The sequence below is a fragment of the Sinohyriopsis cumingii genome, chromosome 9 (genome assembly GCF_028554795.1).
Source record: "Sinohyriopsis cumingii isolate HCF-2022 chromosome 9, ASM2855479v2, whole genome shotgun sequence".
NCBI lineage: Eukaryota > Metazoa > Mollusca > Bivalvia > Unionida > Unionidae > Sinohyriopsis > Sinohyriopsis cumingii.
The window spans coordinates 41363933-41384693 of record NC_142969.1 but is presented as its reverse complement, the minus strand read 5'-3'; the positions used below and the strand labels follow the sequence as shown (position 1 = coordinate 41384693).

Genomic DNA, 20761 nt, shown 5'->3' with positions numbered 1-20761 from the left:
AAAATCCACAAAATCCCAATTCACCTCTTCTGAAAGTAAGTCCGAGTTCCCTTGGGCAGTCTCCCCTGCTGGTGCACCCCACTGGATCGTTTTCTGAGTTTCCGTCATGTTGAATCACTATCGCATAGATTGACTGCACACAAGCGCTAGCGAATCTATATTGACTACGTGACGTCACAGACTGCTCTCTTCGGATTGGATGCGGGCTGACTGAATTCTGTAACGCGTGTTCGGATTGGTGAATGAACTCAATCCGTTTCAATCCTTCCTGTCCCTATAAATAAGCGCCGTTCAATGCATTGATTCACCTGTTCTCGTCGCTTCAAGATGTGGACTACAGTTGAGTCATCCACCCTTGTGTCTTCCATGATGTTTCGGACAGACTTGCTCATGTATGTCCGATCGAAGTGGACCGTTGTCCACAGGACAAACACCAGCCTGTGGATACGTAGGATCTACGTCGAAAGACAAGGATGCCTGAAAAGAGTGCTAATTTACGGGCCAACAGTGAGACGCAGCCTAAGGACAAGAAGAAGACCAATGCGGTGCCATTTATGTTAATGAATACATTAACATAAACCCAAAGGCCCTTTTCAGGGCCAGCCATATTTCTCGAAAAGAGATAGTCTTTGAATTGCCTACCCCTTTTTTTAAAAAAATTTTTTTTTTTAAAAAAAAATCCCATGTTAAATTCCCCTTGTCCGTAGAGTGTCCCACGATTTATTGCCATGTTAAATTCCCCTTGTCCGTAAAGTGACCCACGATTTATTCCCATGTTAATTCCCCTTGTCCGTAATCTGACCCACGATTTATTCCCATGTTAATTCCCCTTGTCCGTAATCTGACCCACGATTTTTCGCCATGTTAAATTTCCATTGTCCGTAATCTGACCCAGGGGTGTTTTTAATGCTAATTCCCATTGTCCGTAATGTATCCCCATATACTACTCTCGTCCTTGCAAATATGGCAACCGTGTTACTAAAGAAACTCACGTTCGTTTCGAAACATCAACAATTTGACACTGTTTGGGTTCCTGGAGACAACCAGATTAGAATTTTTAAATTCAATGAATCAAATGACTAAGTTTTATGCATTTTTATATCTTTGTAGGTTTGGCTTTTAAAATCGGTAGGGGGGTACAAACAAACGGGAGGGTAAAAATAGGTGTGTATACCAGTTTTTCTTATAAAATTTCACGTGGTCTGAATTAGACCAAGAAGTAGGTCCCCGCTTTTCTTTGGTCAGAAAAAAAAAAAGAACGAAAAAAAGAAAAAAACGAAAACGAAGACCTACTTGTTGGTCTAGATGAATCAGCCTGTTATTTGGTCCGAATCAGTAAGAATTCATACATACATGCAGACAGATTTAATTTTTAAAAAATCATTGACATAGAGATAAATATGTTATGCATATATTACGTATATCTTGGTAACATGCAGATAGATGTCAGTTACTGTTAAGGTAATGCCTGATAACACGAGCGTTCATAGAATGTGGAAGGTAGCACGCGCAAACCAAAACGCCTCATTCATATAATTTTTCAATTGCTTTTCTTCTCCAGATGAATTACTAGTGCAATGCACAGGTGCTCAACGCGAGCTTGATGTAATAATAATAATAAAAAAAAAAAAAAAAAAAACATTATCTGAAGGAAAAGATCATTCAGATTGAGTGACAAAATTACCTTAGATTCCCCCATGACCCATTCTGACATAGGACCCTGTCTATCATACTATAAATGAGACAATTATAGTATGATAGACAGGTTCCTATGTCAGAGCGGGTCATGGGAGTAATCTGCGGTAAATGTGTCACTCGGTATGATTTTTTTACTTCAGATTATTGCTTTTTTCAATAGCAAGCTCGCGTTGAGCACCTGTTGTGTAATGCAAGCGAAAATCGGTGACCAATGTAAATCACTTTTTTATTACTGTTTAATCTCGCCCCTACACAAACGCAATTGAAATTTCCATTTCATAAATTGAAGCTGTTTTCGGGCCCCTTTGACATTTGAAATACAATATTGAGCTATAAACATCTAGGACAGTTTACGGATGTGACGTACGCAGGTATATTCGGAATGACATGTCTCGGACCACAATGCATGACTAACAAATGAACTAAAGGTGAGGTACAGTGACACATTAAATCGGCATCGCTTTGTGTTTAATTTTCACGCTATTTTCCGCGGTGTTCTTACTATAACAAGGTTGTACATCTTCATGCCAGCCATGATATAGGAATCAGGTAGAATATACATGTGCTGATTGCCCTCAACAAAACATAACCGACAAAACCGTGCACGTTCATTCGAATTGCGTATAAATACCAGTTAGGCTAAGGCTAGGGTACCCATTGAAATGTTTACCTCGTGTAGGAATTAAATATATAATAACTTTTGTTAAAAACTAAACGTCCAACAACCCTTGTACGCTAACGATTTTAACCACGTGCATCTAATATCAATCACATTATTTTTTTTATATATTTTTTTTACAGAAATATTAAGCACCGAAACTGGTAAAGGGACAGTCATACCTGGGTTTAAAAACAAAAAACATCAGATACCTGAGAATCATGAACAGCTGGCAGTGGAAGGGAATCCCCGTTTTTATTTTAATTGCTTTGGTACTCCTGATCGTGGCAGGGGTCATCCACATCGTGGGGCTTGCTACACCGTACTGGCATATCGATGAACTGGACAGATCAGACATCACTGGGTCAGGATACATAAATGGTCACTTTGGATTGTGGCTACAGTGTATAAGTAGAACCCTAATAACGTTTGATTGCACCAGTTATTCAGAAATTAAAGGTAATTTCCTTTTGATGTAACATTCTCATTCTCTCTCTCTCTCTCTCTCTCAGGCCGTATCCTGAGGCCCGCCAAATGATTGGCGCCACAAGGTGCCATGAGAGATAACAAAGATGGTATGGCCCTTGGGCCATCCAAAATGCCCTCAGGGTGGTTTGAGTTGAGACCCCTGTGATAAACACTGCTAAGAGCACAAAGGAGCACTATGCACTACAAAGTGGCACAAAGGAGCACTACGCACTACAAAGTGGCACAAAGGAGCACTACATGCTACAAAGTGGCACAAAGGAGCACTATGCGCTACAAAGTGGCACAAAGGAGCACTACGCCCTACAAAGTGGCACAAAGGAACTATCAGATCTCTCATTAAAGAAAATGCACTGAAAATTCATATTTTATAAATAAAAATCATTTTTAGCATGATACCAGCGACACAGAAATCAAGCAAGACAACTCTGCAGATAACTAAGACTTCAAACATTATTGTTCATTATCTGGGGGAGTTTGTCAGTGCTGTTATTGCTCAGATACTTAAGGGAAGGAGATCATGGTCATGAGACTTTAGAAATTAATGACCCAGCTAATCCAAAATATTATTTTACAGTCCAAATTTATGTCAGCAAAGCAGAACAAGGAAATATTTATAGTTTAGGTTTAAAAAGTTGTGACAATTTATTCATACTCAGTGTATTTTTGTATAGCAGTCGAATATAGCTATCCAAACCTGATTAAATGTTCTTTAATCCTACATGAGTTATGTTCCTTTATAGTGATTAAATCTCCTTTAATTACACTCAGTGAGGCACAACAAGTAATATTTTTATGAGTTGAGCAATCCTAATACATATACAGTAAAACATGTCTTGAGAGACCGCCTGTCTTGAGAGACCAGGTTCTCCATGTACACATTTATTGAGTATATAGTGTTATGATCTGTCATGAGAGACCACTGTTTTGGCAGAAGTGGTGGTCTTTCAAGACAGGTTCCACTGTATCAACATAATGTGACCAATTCTATTGATTGTAAATTATGTTCTTTCATTTTGTAGAATACTTACTGGGGAAATAATTGTAGAATAGTTTTTTTTGCATTAAATATATGTTAATTTTGACATAGTATTTTCTTAACTAGTATGTGTTCGTCTGAAGGCATTTTTTTTTTGTATTTCCTTTTCACTATTCTTAACTTTGTCATATCAGTTGACAAACATTATGCAGAGAAGAGCTGTTGAAAGTTAAGAAACTGTGACAAGTTTTAAATTATAAGAAAAGTCGGCAGAAATGTATATTCCATTACAAATATCGATCTTGGGGTATAAATCTGCAGCTGTGGTCACCTTTGAAAGGAGAGTTACCAGTCATGGTATCTTATCTAATCCAATTTGGCCAATGTGGGTATCTGAGTAAGCTTGCCAGTAGCTTCTCGTGGGTCAGTGGTTCTTTCTGGGATTTTCTCGGGTTCTTCCTCCATCATTAATACTGGCCGCCATGTATAGTCTATCGTGTGCTGAAAAATGGTGCTAAACCCTACAACAACAACAACTTATCTAAAGATGTGATTTCATCAGGTCACATTGCTGATGTTTACACATTTCTAATATTACTATGCTAAAAGGTACAGACACACAGCCAGAAGAAAACATAAAAGGTGCAGATTATCAGCATATTTCTTTCCCAGCTATCTTGCCTGCTAGAAATTATTGTTGGGCAAATACATTTTTATTTATTATATCTTAGTTTTTACATGTATATAAAAAAATTAATTGAATTAGAGACAAGTCTAGTCCTGGCTGGGCAGGCTTAGAATTATTGCCTCCTTTGTGCTAAAATGTACAATGAATTGGGTGGTAGTGAACCAATATTTCAGATGGCAAGAAAGCAAATTATGTTCCATTAATGTATTTTTTTATATATGATAGGTCTACTTCTATAAGGGTTTATAAGCATTTTCAAAAGCATAGTCATGGGCCATGTTTCCCCCAAAACTTAAAGAGTCCAGTTTATAAGACACTGTGGGCCAAATTTTGGAATACATGTACAGAGATTCATTGACTTGGGATGGAAGGCCCATGAAGCAAGGATTCCCATTATAAAAGAGCTCATCTGGCAGATGTAATTTATTCCCTTTGATTTTGGTGGAAAATGATTCATTACTTGTATTTGCATTAACTAAAGTAATCATTAAGTTTATAATTATTCAGAAAATTTTAAAAGATAATGAAGAGATTTAGATTTCTTTACAGTCTTGAGTTTCTACCTGATATTTGTCTACCTTGTGAATTGCGGCCCAGAGTGGCAGAGTGGTCTTAAGCACTTGTCTTTACCGATCACTGCCATATCACCTGTCCATCGTGGTTTGAGTCTCAGGCTAGGCCAGTGTGGGTATGTGAGAAAGCTGCCAGTAGCTTCCCTTGGATTGCTGGTTTATACTGGGTTGTTCTGGTTGCCATGTATAGCCTATCTTATGCAGATAAATGGCATTAAACCCAAAACAACAACAATCATGTGAATTTAACGATTGTTTCTTTGTTGAACATACCATGTGAACAGCAAGAGAGGGTCCTGTTTTAGCAGATGACTTATGAAAATCACATAATGTGAACAGTTATTAGAGGTGGCCAGTTTTACAGAGTTTTCTTTTATCAAATGTGCAAGAAAATTGTTGTCTCTTGGGACAGATGGTCTCTTAAAATTTTTGACTTTTGCTTATTTTTAACTGTGGTTAAAACAAAATTTATTTATTTTTCAGCTTTTCTTCAGGCAACCAGAGCCTTGGAAATCCTGGCCATCTTATGTGGTTCAGTGTCCGTTGTGGTGACCGGTTTGGTAATATTCCTTAAAGTACAGAAATGCCGAACACTTCTTATGATATCAGCAGTGGCAACCGCATTTGCAGGAGGTATGGTTTGGAAAATATTAATAAAGATAGAGACACACACACAGTAAGACATCAGTTTTCTGGACCCATTAGGGGCTTAGGGACCTGTTAGAGGCCATAGATTTTGCTTAGGGAATCAGTCATTTGGATGATGAAATTTCGGTTAGAAAGTAAAACTGTGATTGAAAGTACCATATATACTCACTTATAAGTCATGTCAAACTGCAAACAACAAAGACCCTGATCTGCTGTTGCATAATGCATTTTCAGATCAGGGTCGGTGTTGTTTGCTCTGCTGATTACTCCTGATAAACTAGACCGCTCCGGGTGCCTAGTGATTAGAGCTTCCACCTTGGATGCGGGCGGTTGCAGGTTCAAACCTCGGCCAAGTCATACCACAGATATAAAAATGGTACTAACAGCTGCCTTGCTTGATGCCCCAGTGCTAGACATCACTATAAACTGCCACACAGCAGACATCATAGCGATATTACTGAAAATTTTTTAAGCTACGTTAAAAATCCAAATCACACACTGACTCCAATTCAGAAACAATCTTAACTCATATTTAGATCATGTATGCTTTCTAGTGAACTGGAAAAAGTCTGACCTCTGTCCATCCAAAAATTTGATCTGTCTGGGTATGGAGTTTAGCACCAACCTGATTCTGGTACGACTCCTCGTGTTTGCATAGTCAGGATTGTTGAATTTGTCAACTCATTTTCCGACATGACTTGGATTTCAGCAAGAGAGTTCTTGCAACTACTGTGATTATTAAGTGCGGCAGTGGACTTGATCCCTCTCTGCCATCTTTTTAGGCGCCCATTACAAATGAAGTTGCTAGCACAATGGCACCCCATTTCAAGTCCCTTCAATCAATCAGTCACGATCATGCCCGAGACATGATCATTCCTGTTTCAGTGGCACAAAGCCAGGTTGGCTGACCACTGGAGAATCCCAGAGTGGAAATAATGGTATGTACCGACGCCAGTACATACGGTTGGTGTGCCCACCTGCTAGGGGACTTCACTACCATCAGCAGCATGTAGGAGCCAGGTTAGCGGCCTTTACGCAACCACCCTTTAGAAATGAAGACTGTTATCAATGCATTTTACTTCTGGAAGGTTCTACTCTTTGGCAGATGGTCCTCATTGTGGCCGACTACTTGGTGGTGTTGACCTACGTCAGAAAAGGGGGCACGACACCACCCAGTATGTGTGTGCTTATTTGGGCAGTTAGTATGTTTGTGTGACAATCTCCATATCAGTGTGATTTAAATCACATATCTGGCAGACTTGGTGTCATTGTTGACAATCTATCCAGGAGAGGCCATGTCCTTCACACAGAATGGTCTCCATCAATTGGTCTTTACTCAGGTCTGTCAGAGGTCTCAGAAACGCTTAATTACACATATTTGGATGCAAATTTTTGATCTGGGACGTAGAATGTCACCCATGTCCTCCTTATGCATGCAGATAGCTAGAGGACAAATTCAAAGACTTGCCTGTCCTACTTCAGCCACCAACTGAGTAGGAGGATGTGTTGATTAATTGATCATTTTAGCTGTGCTGATATTTACAGTGACAGAATTCAGTGGTTTAAAATACCCCCAGATGTGTCTGCTGTATTTATAAGAGTACATCAAAAGAACATGATGCACTAGCTTAGGCAGCAAGTTCAAAGACTTTGACTAGCAGCTTGGGTGGGAAAATGTGCTGATATTTACAATGACTGAATTCAGAGGCAGAAAAACCCAGAGATGTACATGTGGTTATTATAAGAGTACATCAGAACTTAAGCTTCCATTATTGTGTTCATTTCAGATTTTAGCCAAATAAATATTGCATGCGACCTCAAAATCAAGACACATCAAGACTTGGACAAAATGTTGTTTGACAGAGATTTTCGTGAGATTCAGAAAAGTGCTAAAGTTGCTAGAACTGATAATTTGGATGGGACATTAGCCAAGTGTAAGAAAGTGAGTGATGCCTGGCTTAGTGTTTGGAATAAGACCATTTCTTGGATTGACATAATTCAGTATCACCCTGAAGGACAAACAAGAGTTAAACCACTGTCAGACTATTCTCCGCATCAAAGGTTTCTGTCACCAATATTGGCACAAAGTGCATACCGAATTTAACTGATTTATGAAAATAAAATTCTGCAATACTTGCCAGTTGAAAAGTGGCAATTGTCACCAGAATATTCTGTTCAAAATAATATTAATTTGGACAAAAGGGATACCACCCCTATGTTTTCATGACTCGAGATATGTTGGCGTATTCTGCACATGGCTTTGAAAAGATATAATGTATATGCATCTAGCTATGGAATTGAAGTACATTACTTTGGACTCCCTGTCAGAATTTCGGCCAATGAACTAGGTCATGTTTATAGCTGGTTTTACAGAATTCAATTTAACAATGTCACTAAATTGCAAAAGCTATTAAATAAACTAAACTGATCTTGTAAAAAAATTAGCAAAAGTTTATTATTTAAAAAAAAATATGCTATTATGTTGAAGAGAAACAACAATGAATAGGATGTAATGTGTTTTCAATGTCTCATTTATGTGGGAAAAAATTACTAAAGAATTTAGAAACAGACTATTCACCTGGGAATTTCTTGAGAATCCGTCAGAGATGCAAGTTAACAAATTGGATAGCAGATGATAAAGTAGGTGTGTGCCAACATTTTGCAAAATTAGAAACTTGGATTAAGATACAGCATTGTTCTAAGGTAAACAATTCTATCATTTAATTAATGTATTTATTTGTATGATTCTAAAAGATTGTTTTTTGGGGTTACAAGTTCAAGAAGGTCATGGAGCCAGTATTTACATATATTATTTATCGTTGTACAGAATTACCTGACGAGCAGTATAGGCCGACATGGTTGTACATGTCATTGTTATAAAGAATGTGGAAACTAACTCAATGGCAACCAAGAGTTCTAATCTGCAAAGTTCAATATTTTCTGGGTGATGACTGCAATGTTTGCTGGTGGGACTCCTATTTTTACCAAAATGGGAGTCCTGGACTTCTAGTTTTAAAATCCTATTGACACCTCTGTCTGTGTATTCTGGGGGCGTCCAATGATTGATCTTTTGTGACAAAGTGCATTCGCAAGCTTCCTACCTTTGTCTCACCAATTCAGACCCAGAAGCATGGTTGCCCTGTCAGTCAGTTAGAAAGGGTTGTCAACATTTGCCTCCCCTCCCATGGTCTTGGAGCCAAAAGTAATCCATAAGTCATGGGGTCAGAAATGCAAGAGGATTCTGATAGCCCCTCTCAGATGGGACAAGCCCTGGGTTACTGATCTACTTGATCTAGTAATAGATCTGCCCAGGAAGATTCAGGCCACTCAGACCATCTTCTTCACGCCTGGCTCATGTCCAGACAGCCTTGCAAGTCAAACAATTCAAACCTTCGATTGTGTAGAGAATCTCAAGAGCAAGAAGGCCCTCTATTCTGATGGCTTACAAGGGAAAGGGGCATGGTTTCAAAGACTGGTGTCATCTCATTAGCATCATCCGTGTGGGTGCCTCAATCCCTTAACTGACCGACTTCATTCTCTGGCTCTTTTTCAAGGAGAAACAGTCGGCTCCAGTTACTATCAAAGGCTACCACTCCATAATCTTGGACATGTTCCAGTATCATGGAAGATGTGATATTGGACATGATAAAGATCTTTTGGATCTTATTCAACCAAAATCCCTCACCCTGTTTCCAAATGGAATCTGTCCTGGGTTTTAAATTGGCTCAGTTTGAATGGCTTTTAGCTCACACATTGCTAAAGTTACTATAATACAGATCATGTTTCCTGATAGCTTTAGCTTCAGCATTCAGTGTAAGTGAGCTATGTGCCCATTCTGTCGACCCAAACTATCTTCAGTTCAGATTGAATGATTCAGTGGTCCTCTTGACACAACCAGGCTTTGTAGCCAAAAATAGGTTACCATCTGTCGGTCATCAGAGAGTTGTCATTCACTTGCTTCCTTCCATAGACGGGTCAAGAGCAGCAGCCATGCACAATCCTGATCATGCAGTCTAGCTCTATTTGAAATGCACATACAAGTTGTGGCACATGTACGTGCCTCTTTCCTCCATCAAAAGCTGGAAAAAAGGATATAACCCCCCAAGCCCTTGCTTTGTGGTTCAAAATGGATTATATGCTTGATGTACTCTGAGGACTCACAAGATCAGAGTCACCTCAAGAAGATTAGTGCTCATGAGATTAGATCATTCTCTGTGAGCCTCGTGTTTCAGCATATGTTTTTTACCCAAGATGTAATAGAAGCCATTGGCTGGCATGCTGTCAACGTTCTCGAGATTTTTTCTCAGAGATTTAGCTTCACAAGGCAAACTTTGATGGGTCCAGTGGCAGCAGCACAGATGGCCACCAGTCCCAATTAAGACAATCAACACAGCCTATCAGCTTTGCTCGATTCGCCAGTGAAATTTTGTAAGTAAGATTTAAATAATTATCTTCTTAATCATATGATGGGGTCACAGATCAAGTGACCCTTGGCTGTATTGCATATGTAATTTGGAGAACGGGATATTGTTCGCATAGGGAATCCAGGTATCATTCCTTAGAAGGATACCCAAGGTAGAGTTCAGATGCTCAGCATTCCTTCCTATTCCTGTTCTCCTAATGTAATGTGATTGGGGAATGTATTTGAAGGAGATGGCAAATTTTTAGGTAAATTATGTTTCTCCGAGAATACATACCCAATCACATTACTTAAGCCCTCCCAACCACCCTGCCATGCAATCATCCTCGTTAGTGTTTCTAATCGCATCGCATAGTTCCCCAGCAGAGCAACACTTGAATGCCAGGAGATTATCAAGAATTGTTGGAAGTTATGTGACTTCATGTCGATAAAATATTTACTGCTATCTTTAATGGCGTCTTTGTTGTTATCGCTTTCTTGAAGTCTTTATTGTCTTTTTGGTTGAGTTGTACATTGGCTTTTCATTTAATAATGTCCAATGATTTCTGTTTCAATCATAAAATTTCAGCTTTTTGGCATTAGGCTTAAGTGAATTGAGTACTAATAATCAATCAGTCTTCATCAGGTAAACAGTGATATATATATTACTAATTATTTAGATGAGAGAAGTCTTGCATACATCTTCAGAACAAGGTTGATTAGGTAAATGATGGTCAAAGGTCAGACATTGGAGGTCAGATTAAGTTGCCAGATTCCCATGGCTAGAAAGAAAGAGAATGATATCAGAGATATAAGCACTGCATGTACCTGATATGCAGAGTTTAAAAAAACTAACTCTTTTCTTAATTTGTTAATGGTAGAACTGGTGTGTAGTTCCAGCTAGAATGCGAATAATCTGGGTCGTGTATATTCTGTGTAACAAAGTCTGCAAAACGCCCTGATATGAAAACAAATTGCCTGGATTTCTGACTCAACCTATTGCAACACCACCATTAATACAGATGAGCTTTGTTTGATCTTGTATCCACCTCTCCAATGTAAATACAGAAAATCTCTCTGTTTTCAGTACAACATTAAAACCCTATATTTTTTTATTTATTTAAAAAATGTAACAAATTGTGTTAAATTCTGTATTTTCCATAAATTATATAGCACAGAATGTTCAGTTCTTACCCTGGGGCTGTGAGTGTGATTTGACTGGTTACTCCTGGGAGTTTCCTTGGGACTCACCATTTTTGGATCCAGGAATCCTTGGCTCTTAATCTGAAAATCAAGTGAAGTCTCTGAGATGGCCGCTTAGCATTTTTTTAAAATACAAGTATTTTAATGACCTGAAAAGGTATTTGTTTAAGCCAGGTGATTGTTTAATAGACATGACCTTTAAGGCAGGTTTAATTGTATCTTCACTTTCATGATACATCCAGGGTATTTTTTCCGCCCATAAAAGGATCAACTTTGCAATAGAAACAGGTAAATAAAGCATTATTAACATTAGTTCCCACCCACCCCTTACATTTTAATGAATAATGTTACATGCCTGTTTGTAAAAAGAGCAGTTTTGTGTAGAACATAACTGTCTTAATGAAAAACATGCCCTTACAAGTTGGTGGAGCCATTATAAAAGAGTTTTTTCTGTTTACATCTTTTGACAATTCTTTCTATTTACATCTTCTGACAATTCTATTTACATTTTCTTACAGTTCCTTCTGTATTTAAATCTTTTGACAGTTCTTTCTCTTTGCATCTTCTGACAGTTCTTTCTATTTGTGTCTTTTGACAGTTCTTTCTATTTGCATCTTCTGACAGTTCTTTCTCTTTGCATCTTTTGACAGTTCTTTCTATTTGCATCTTCTGACAGTTCTTTCTGTTTTTGTCTTCTGACAGTTCCTTCTATTTGCATCTTCTGACAGTTATTTCTGTTTGCATCTTCTGACAGTTCTTTCTGTTTGTATCTTCTGACAGTCCTTTCTATTTGCATCTTCTGACAGTTCTTTCTATTTGTGTATTCTGACAGTTCTTTCCATTTGTGTCTTCTGATAGTTCTTTCTAGTTAAATTTTCTGACACTTCTTTCTGTTTAAATCTTCTGACAGTTCTTTCTGTTTGCATCTTCTGACAGTTCTTTCTATTTGTGTCTTCTGACAATTCTTTCTATTTACATTTTCTGAGTTTTTTTATTTTTGTTATCTGATAGTTCTTTCCATTTGCATCTTCTAACAGTTCTTTCTATTTTTATCTTCTAACAGTTCTTTCTAATTGTGTCTTCTGACAATTCTATTTACATTTTCAGAAAGTTTTTTATTTTCATTTTCTGACTGTTCTTTCTATTTGCATCTTTTGCATTCTGTGTGCATCTTTTAACAGTTCTTTCTATTTATATTTTTTACAGTTCTTTCTATTTATATTTTTTACAGTTCTTTCTATTTACATTTTCTGACAGTTCATTCTATTTACATTTTGTGACAGCTCTTTTTATTTGTAATTTCTGACACTTCATTCTATTTACATTTTCTGACAGTTCTTTATTTTTGCATTTTCTGATAGTCATTTCTTGTTACATAATCTGAGAATTCTTTTCTCTACACCTACTGACAGTTCTTTCTATTTATATCTTCTGGCATTTCTTTTTCTTTACATCTTCTGACATTTCTTTGTAGTTGTATCAACTGACAGTTATTGTTACATCATCTGACAGTTCTTGTTACATCATCTGACAGTTCTTTCTTGTTACATCATGTGACTTATTTCTTGTTACATCATCTGACAGTTCTTGTTACATCAACTGATAGTTCTTTCTTGTTACATCATCTGACTTTTTTCTTGTTACATCATCTGACAGTTCTTTCCTGTTACATCAACTGACAGTTTTCTTGTTACATCAGTTTTCTTGTTACATCATATGACAGTTCTTTCTTGTTACATCAACTGACAGTTCATGCTCAGTTGTTGCCTTGCATTATACACCAGAGTGTGAATGCAGAGTCCAGACATCATGAGAGAGAGTGTATGTGTGTGTGATTTGGATTTTAATGAATATTTCAATCATTTCACAGTGTGGCAGTTTATAGTGATGTCTAGACCTGGGGCATCATGCTGCAGACATGTAGCATCATGTCCCACCCAGTCACATTATCCTGACACCAGGCTGACCAGTCCTAACGCTAACCTCTTAATGCTGAGTGTCAAGTGAGGCAGCTGCCAGTACCATTTTTATAAGTCTTTGGTATGGTTGAGCCAGGGTTCGAACCCAGTGACCTCCCACATCAAAGGCAGGTGCTCTAACCACTAGGGCCACAGGAGCGGTTCATCATGAGATTGAGCCTTGAAGAACATGAAACTTTCATTTCCTAGTCTGTATAACCTTCCATTGTGATGCTGACTCAGTTTTACAACACATTAAATTGCCGTAATGGAACTATTTAAATATGCTTGAAATGTAGGTGAGTAGCAGTAAATAGGTTCATATTGTTTAGCAGGACTGTGACTTAATGTCAGTTATGGAAAATTGTGTATTATCATAGATTTGTCAGTCAATAATTTTACATTGACTGTAACCTTCTTAATGTTATAGAGGTGTTGATTATTCACACTTGACCAGGACTTGACCACACATCTTAGGGAGGCACACTTGACCACACGTCTCAGGGAGGCACACTTGACCATGACTTGTATACTTTGTTGCAGTCCACAGGCTATTGAAGATCGGGATTTCTCCCACAGGTTCATACATAGCCATTTTGCTAAAGAAATGTGTCATCAAAAACATGTATCCTGGTGTCCTTAAGAACCCAGCCTATTAATACCTTCTTTTGAATGTACTCACACTTACTAATGTAATTTAGTTGTGAAAGCAACAACTTCAAATGAGAAAACAACTAACTTTTTACTAGACAAGCCACTGGAACAATTTCTATTAACCCAACCTGTAAGTTGGGCTGTGAAATTTTCTTAGCCCTATGGTTATTATTTGTGATTGTACTTTATGGTTCTTGTTATTGCAGGTCTCTTTGGAATTATTGGAGTTATTGTGTATGGTGTCACAATAGATGAGAATACAATTCACTACAAAAGCAATCTCCAGTACAGATCAACGGTCTCCTATAGCCTTGCTTTGTGTGCAGTATCTAGCAGTTTGTGTATAGTGTCTTCAGTCTTCAGTGGGATTGGTATTCGACAGATGCATCAAGATAGAACCTTTTAGGAATGAATTAGAACTCAGAGGACTTCTTGCCACAGAATTGGGTTTTTTCCAACACTTAATTCACAGTTATTTCCATTTTTCTGGTATTATGTGGTTTTTACAAACTACAAATTTAAAAGTCAAATAAACATTTATTTACAAAAAAACAGTTGTACTATCACCCAGAAGTCAACCTAACCAGTCTGTCTGTAAGTAGGTTTGGGCTTGTAATCAGACACTAATATATCTAGTATATAAATGCCAACATTTTGTATAAATGGAGGGTGGACTATTAGCGGGCAATGGTCTATCATGGGTTAAACAGAGTAGATTCCCATTTACTGTGGTTTTACTTACCGTATATACATGCTTATATATCAAGTCCAATTTTAAACAGGCAGATCAGAGTCTTTGTTGGTTTTTCTATTGATTACTTAAAAGAACTGCATAAACCCAGATCTGCTGGTGCATTTTGTGACAGTAGATCTGGGTCTGTGTAGTTTGCTGTTGAACTTTGTACACAAGTATGTTTAAGTATACGGCTTCTTCTTACTCCAGTAACCTGCCATAATGAACAGTTTCATATTATGGACATCTACTCATTGAGAACAATGTTTACAAACCTCTTTAAGTTAACTTAAATTTTTCATCTCTGAAGGACACCTGTCCATAGGGGATACTTTATAATCCATTGGGTGTCATATAGAAATGCATGGGTTTCAATGTAGATGAAAAGAAGAGACTTTTATCTCTGTTTTTCTCGTAAAATTGAGAAAATATGTTAAAGAAAGTCTTTTTATATTTCTTAATGGAACCTTTTAGATTTTTCTGTCTTTGTACTTTTGTTGTAATTTAATTTTAAAAAATTTGCCAAGCCTTTGTAAGAAGCCTTTTAGATTGGTTATAAATTCATCCTGTCACATAGAAAAGTAGATGCTTGTAGTTGACAACACCAGGAAAGAACTATTTTTGTATTTATGTCTCCTTGTCTGCGTTAATAGTATTTGTAAGCAACAGTGGATATATAGTTGTGTTATTTCATGAGATTCATTCTTATTTATAACCATTGGTAATGATAAGAATTGAACTTCGTACAAGATTAATGTAATCCTGTTTGTTAGAAATCGATTTCACACATTTGTACATGCCAACCGTTATGCTTTTGGTGTGATCATTATAATTTTATACATTAAATTTATGTATTATGCTCACTTGTATATGGATTGTGCTTCTAATAAATTGATCAAAATAAAATAAAGAAATGAAAACTACGTTAGGCCCATTTTAGATATGTGTGAGAAATTATAGAAAGGACGATACATGCTTAGTGCTTAAAAATTTGAGAGAGGACACATATCATGTACTTTCCTTGTGTGTTTTGTTTGTATATGACAAATTTCAGAGAAAACAAACTGGTTTCTTCAATTTTGAAACATGTCGTGAAGATTTATTATATTCCTTGAGAGAATTAAGTAGAGAACCAGTCTATTGCCCAGTGAACAATGTGTACAGTGGGCTTTATCAATTTAAACCATAAATGTTAAATGAATATGAAAAAGTTATAAAAATCTTTTGGAACTTACAAACATGTTGTATTCAAGAAGAACTACTTCCAAAATATAGAAGAGGAAAAGAACTGTAATCGAGTGCTCAAGTTTATGAGATCACTGTACTGTTTGCAAGATTTTTGGAGTCTACTTTATGAACAGTCACAGTGGCAAATTAAAACTGTTGACTAAATATATATGATATTTAGCTGGTTTAAGTTTTTATCAAAAATGGGAAAACTCCAAATGGCTTATTACACAAAACTATAGGAAAGTTGATGGGAATGTATTCCTCCTGGTTATATTATGGACATTTTATTGCATAACGTGATACGTTTGTCAAATGACAATTAAGTGTTCAATAAGATAACTTTAATCTGTGAATGTGTCATAAAATGCAGGAGAACATGGTAAAATTGTTGTCATTTTAAAGTCCATGATATGAAAACGGCATTAGGTAAGAGACATTTTTTTCCTTGTGCATGATAAATTCATTAAATACCTTAGATTATTATTATTATTATGGTACTATAAAGCAAAGATAGTAAAGGAATAATGAAAGTAAGTGCACACAAGGTGTCTAGAATTTTTGCAGTAAAAATAAGCACATATACATGTATGTACTTGTGATTGAAACACATTGTGAAAGTTAATATTTTCATTTTCGTCTGATTGAATATTTTCAGATTCTGACTCTTTTCATAATTTTCAGATTCTGCATCTTTTCATCTGCTAACTTTCCTATCCCAAATGAAATAATATTTTTTATAATTTTCTATTATCTGTTGTTTTCAGTACATGTTTTTTAATCATCTTAACAAATAATGATAGAAATTTCTTCAGGACACAATAATTATAAACATTTTACATAAAATGATAATTCTAATTTTGGACTGATGGTGCTGGAAAAATGACGTACTGTATATGTTCGCTTTTAAGTATAAGATCTGCCAGAATATAATGCTCCAGCAGAGCTGGGTCTATGCAGTAATCAGGCAAACAAAGAGGAACATTATTTGATTGCAGATCAGGGTCAATATTCTTTTGCAATTGGACTTGACTTTCCATATTGCAATACAGTTTGCTACTAAATCTGATTGATTTGTGTATATATATCAAAACTTTCTTGTATCAGGTTACCTTTCACTATCAGCTATCAATAAATACAAAAAAGTTAGCACTTGTGAATCACATTTTAATGGATAAATGCTTAAACATGTTATCCAGGTCTCGTACACAGTTTTTGTATTTGAAATTTTTGTTAAGTAAGTTATGTACGTATTTTATGGTTTTTTATGTTATATGGTAAGATATATGCACTGATAATTATATGTGAACCTTATCTTCCACTTATCTTGTACGGCGGAAGAATCTTTCAATGGACAAGCACATTTTGCATTACTTTTCAGCTAATCATGGTCTGTCTTAAATAAAACTACTAGTCTTTTGCCATGCCTCACATAACAAAATAAAATAATGTGTCATATTAGGTTATTTTATCAATGAACCTTTTCAGGACATTGCATGAAAATCATCAACTCTGCTTTTACTACCTCACTATATATATATATATATATATATATATATATATATATATATATATATATATATATATATATATATATATATTCCAAATTCAACAGGAAATCAGTAATATATACATACTTAATTCCATAAGGTGCCTTTGCATTATTGTAATGGTGAGATATAAACATCGTCTTTACATCTATATATAACACCTGTATACATAAACTAACACGGAAGACTGAGACATATTTGGCTTCACATGAACTCGGCAGCCATGAATATGCTTGAAAGTGAGCATGTTACATAAAAGGAAGGTCAAATTTCGCCTGCATACTTTTCGAAAACAGTGGTAGTCATTTTGCATTGATCGATACAGATGACTTGGAGTGCAGCCAAGATAAACAGGTAGATTACTGATCCATAATCTATCTTAAAATTATATGAAGAAAACTAAAATGAAAATGAAATATATACTCTCCCAAGATATGATGTGAGTAAGGTTAATACACACATCTTGCAATAGCCATTAATTGTATGCTTCCAATTCTTTAATATTACATGTATATGACTTTCTTGTATTTTGATCATAGAAGATATTTAAATTTAATGCTGGTATTGATGTAGATTTGTAATTTTTTTCTATTGTTCAACATTGACTTTTATATTTCACTACAGTTCATACTCTGTTTTTAATTATTTTGTGTAGACTAACACATGGGCGTATTGTTGAAATATATATTTTGTAGCTTGATACAGACTTTTTATTTTCACTATGTTTTATCAGTATTTTTATGCAAGAGATGCTACATTTTGCAAAATTGGTATAAATGTTCAAGTATCTTATATTTTCCTTTGAGACCCTCTACAACTTGCCCCCTTATATAAATCCAGCTAAATAAAAACACAGTATTGCTAAAAATTGTAAAAATTGAATGAAATAGACTCAGCCATTTTTCAGTATATTTTATAATTAAAATTGTGTATGAAAATTCCAGACTAACATATCTATTTCTGCTTGGGGTCTTTGATAATGTTAATTCTGCATCATTCCCAGCATGCTTCTTGGTGATCATGACTTCCTTCACCCAGATGCATGCTGGGTTCCTGGATGAGTCTGTATTTGAGAAAAGGTGACTTAAAGGAAACAACAGATTTTCATACATGATTGCTTATGGTTCTGTATGACACTGGAGAAAGAGTGTGACCCATAACTCTGACCCATGACCCATAACTCTGACCCAAGACCCATAACTCTGACCCATGACCCATAACTCTGCTTGCTTCAGCATGCACAGATTTTTTACTACTTAGATGCCATGGTATTGGCTTTGCAGTGGTCACTCATGTTTGAGTGGAAGCTTCTTAGAGTTTTTCAGAAGGTTGTTTGAAAATTTAAGAGATTTTTAATGAATATAATAATTTTCATTAAATTTTTAGCAATGATATACTTTTATTTAAACTCAGATCACGATAGGGGTTTAAATAGCGTAGAGTCTGGTCTACACTGTTGTATCATTATATCACGCAGCTTAAACTTGATAACTGGATATATATCCTGTGTTTTGGTTGAAAATGTTTAAGCTGAAGAGCAGATATATTGCAGAACAAAGATGCATGAAGTTTATGGCAAATAGGGAATATTTTTAATAAGTACAAAAATCATGCTTCTGGTATCTTCTCAGCATACATACATGTAAATATAAATGTGTATTTATGATGCACAAAATTGTCTTTAAATACACGGTAAACAGATAAACTGTTCCAATCACTCAGGAAAAAATTTATTTGAAAATTTTGTGCTTTTTTTTGTTGAGGAATTTAATATTAATTAATAGTCCAATATTTTATACAGAGCTTCATTTTAATACATTAGAAGTCTATTTTATTATGAGGGCAGATTTGGGAATCACATGGTATTGCTTTTTTAATGGGTTTTTTACCAGCTACTAGTCATATATTTGGTACAAATCTCATTTTGAATACATTGGAAGTCTGTGCTATTATTAGGACAACATTAAGAATCTCATTGTGCATACATAGTATACAGATAAGTAACCATTTCAGTCCTAAATTTATCATTTTCTTTAAATATTATTTATTTTTCCTGAGTTGCATGCAAGTTTTAACAACTTACGCTCTTTGCTTTCGATTGTTTGATAGAGGTGGTGTTAACGAAACATTGAACTTTGAGGAAGCCAAATATCTTGAATGGCTGACCTTGTACATCAGACAGCGGAGGTGCAAAGCGGGCCTCTTACCATTGCATTATATTGACTCCTACGTCATTATCTTCCTGGCACTTTAATGAATTATGTTTTACTTGATTTGCATTCTTTTAACAAAAAACCTTTTTCATATACAACAGTTCTTGCTCAGCCTTTTCCAGAAACGAGTGGGCCCAAAATATTTTCCAAAAAAGATTGGGATAGAATTATTTTTAACAAAAGTTTGGACATAATCATTTTCCCACTTCCCTCTCCAGATTAGCAGTACAGTAGACCAAGTTACAGTGGATAGGTCACAGAGATTTCATACAATACATGTACAGTATCTATCTTAATTTTATTTGTATTCCTTTTTTATATTTTGAAATGGATATTACTTGACAAAGGGATTCTCAATGACAGTCTGCAGACTACTTTTATTGTTTTTTTACAATTCTCTACAGATGAAGAAAATATATCTCATTGTATATGTACATTATATTTGTATATTATATGATTATTACTGTATTATATGTACTTTGTTATTCTATATATTTTGTATAATCCAGTAGAGTGCATTGAATTAAATACATTCGATTTTACTGAAAATATGAAGCCAGTTCAATTTTATATTATAAAGAAAGAGTTTTTTTGAGAAAGTTTTGTCTTTGATTCCAAACTTAGTCTCTTTTTCATACATCTTTCTTGATCTCGTTCTCTCTTAAATGGGAGATTTTAGTTCAAGCTGTTTTTATTTGCCCGTCTTTTAGCAGGGCATATCTTAACTCAGTCAATTTCAGTGTCCCTTAATATTTTCTTTTCCACATGGTAAATTAGGCTCTACTTTTGCCAGATTTTACAGGTAAATTCTTCTTGACAACAGAATGGAGCCTATTGAATTTTGGGCCAATAGGTCAAAGGTCAAGGTGACCATTACAAGAAGAAAATTGTTTTTGCACAATAACATCAGTTCTAAATCAATGTATAGTTCAAACTTTGTGGGTAGCTTAGACTTGGTTTAAAGGGAAAGCCTAATGATTTTGACATCAAATGGTCAGAGGTCAATGTTACTGTGATTGATAGAAGAAAAATAGTTCCGGTATAACAAGATTAGTTTTACACTCAAAACCTGGATGGTGTGTATGTCTGGCATTT

At 35.7% G+C, this 20761-nt stretch overlaps 1 protein-coding gene across 2 annotated transcripts; it reads left to right on the top strand.

The window, feature by feature from the left end:
• Window positions 1–2043: 2043 nt before the first annotated feature.
• Window positions 2044–20265, top strand: LOC149791617 (uncharacterized). 2 transcript variants are annotated; one of them, XM_089970174.1, is made up of 4 exons: window positions 2044–2126; window positions 2500–2815; window positions 5565–5714; window positions 14150–20265. In XM_089970174.1, exons 2-4 carry the CDS (start codon window positions 2578–2580, stop codon window positions 14347–14349), a joined length of 588 nt encoding a protein of 195 aa, XP_089826300.1. In that variant the 5' UTR covers window positions 2044–2126; window positions 2500–2577; the 3' UTR covers window positions 14350–20265. The 2 variants fall into 2 exon arrangements, with proteins under 2 accessions (XP_089826300.1, XP_089826299.1); XM_089970173.1 differs by having other exon boundaries at window positions 2121–2247.
• The last annotated feature ends 496 nt before the right edge of the window (window positions 20266–20761 follow it).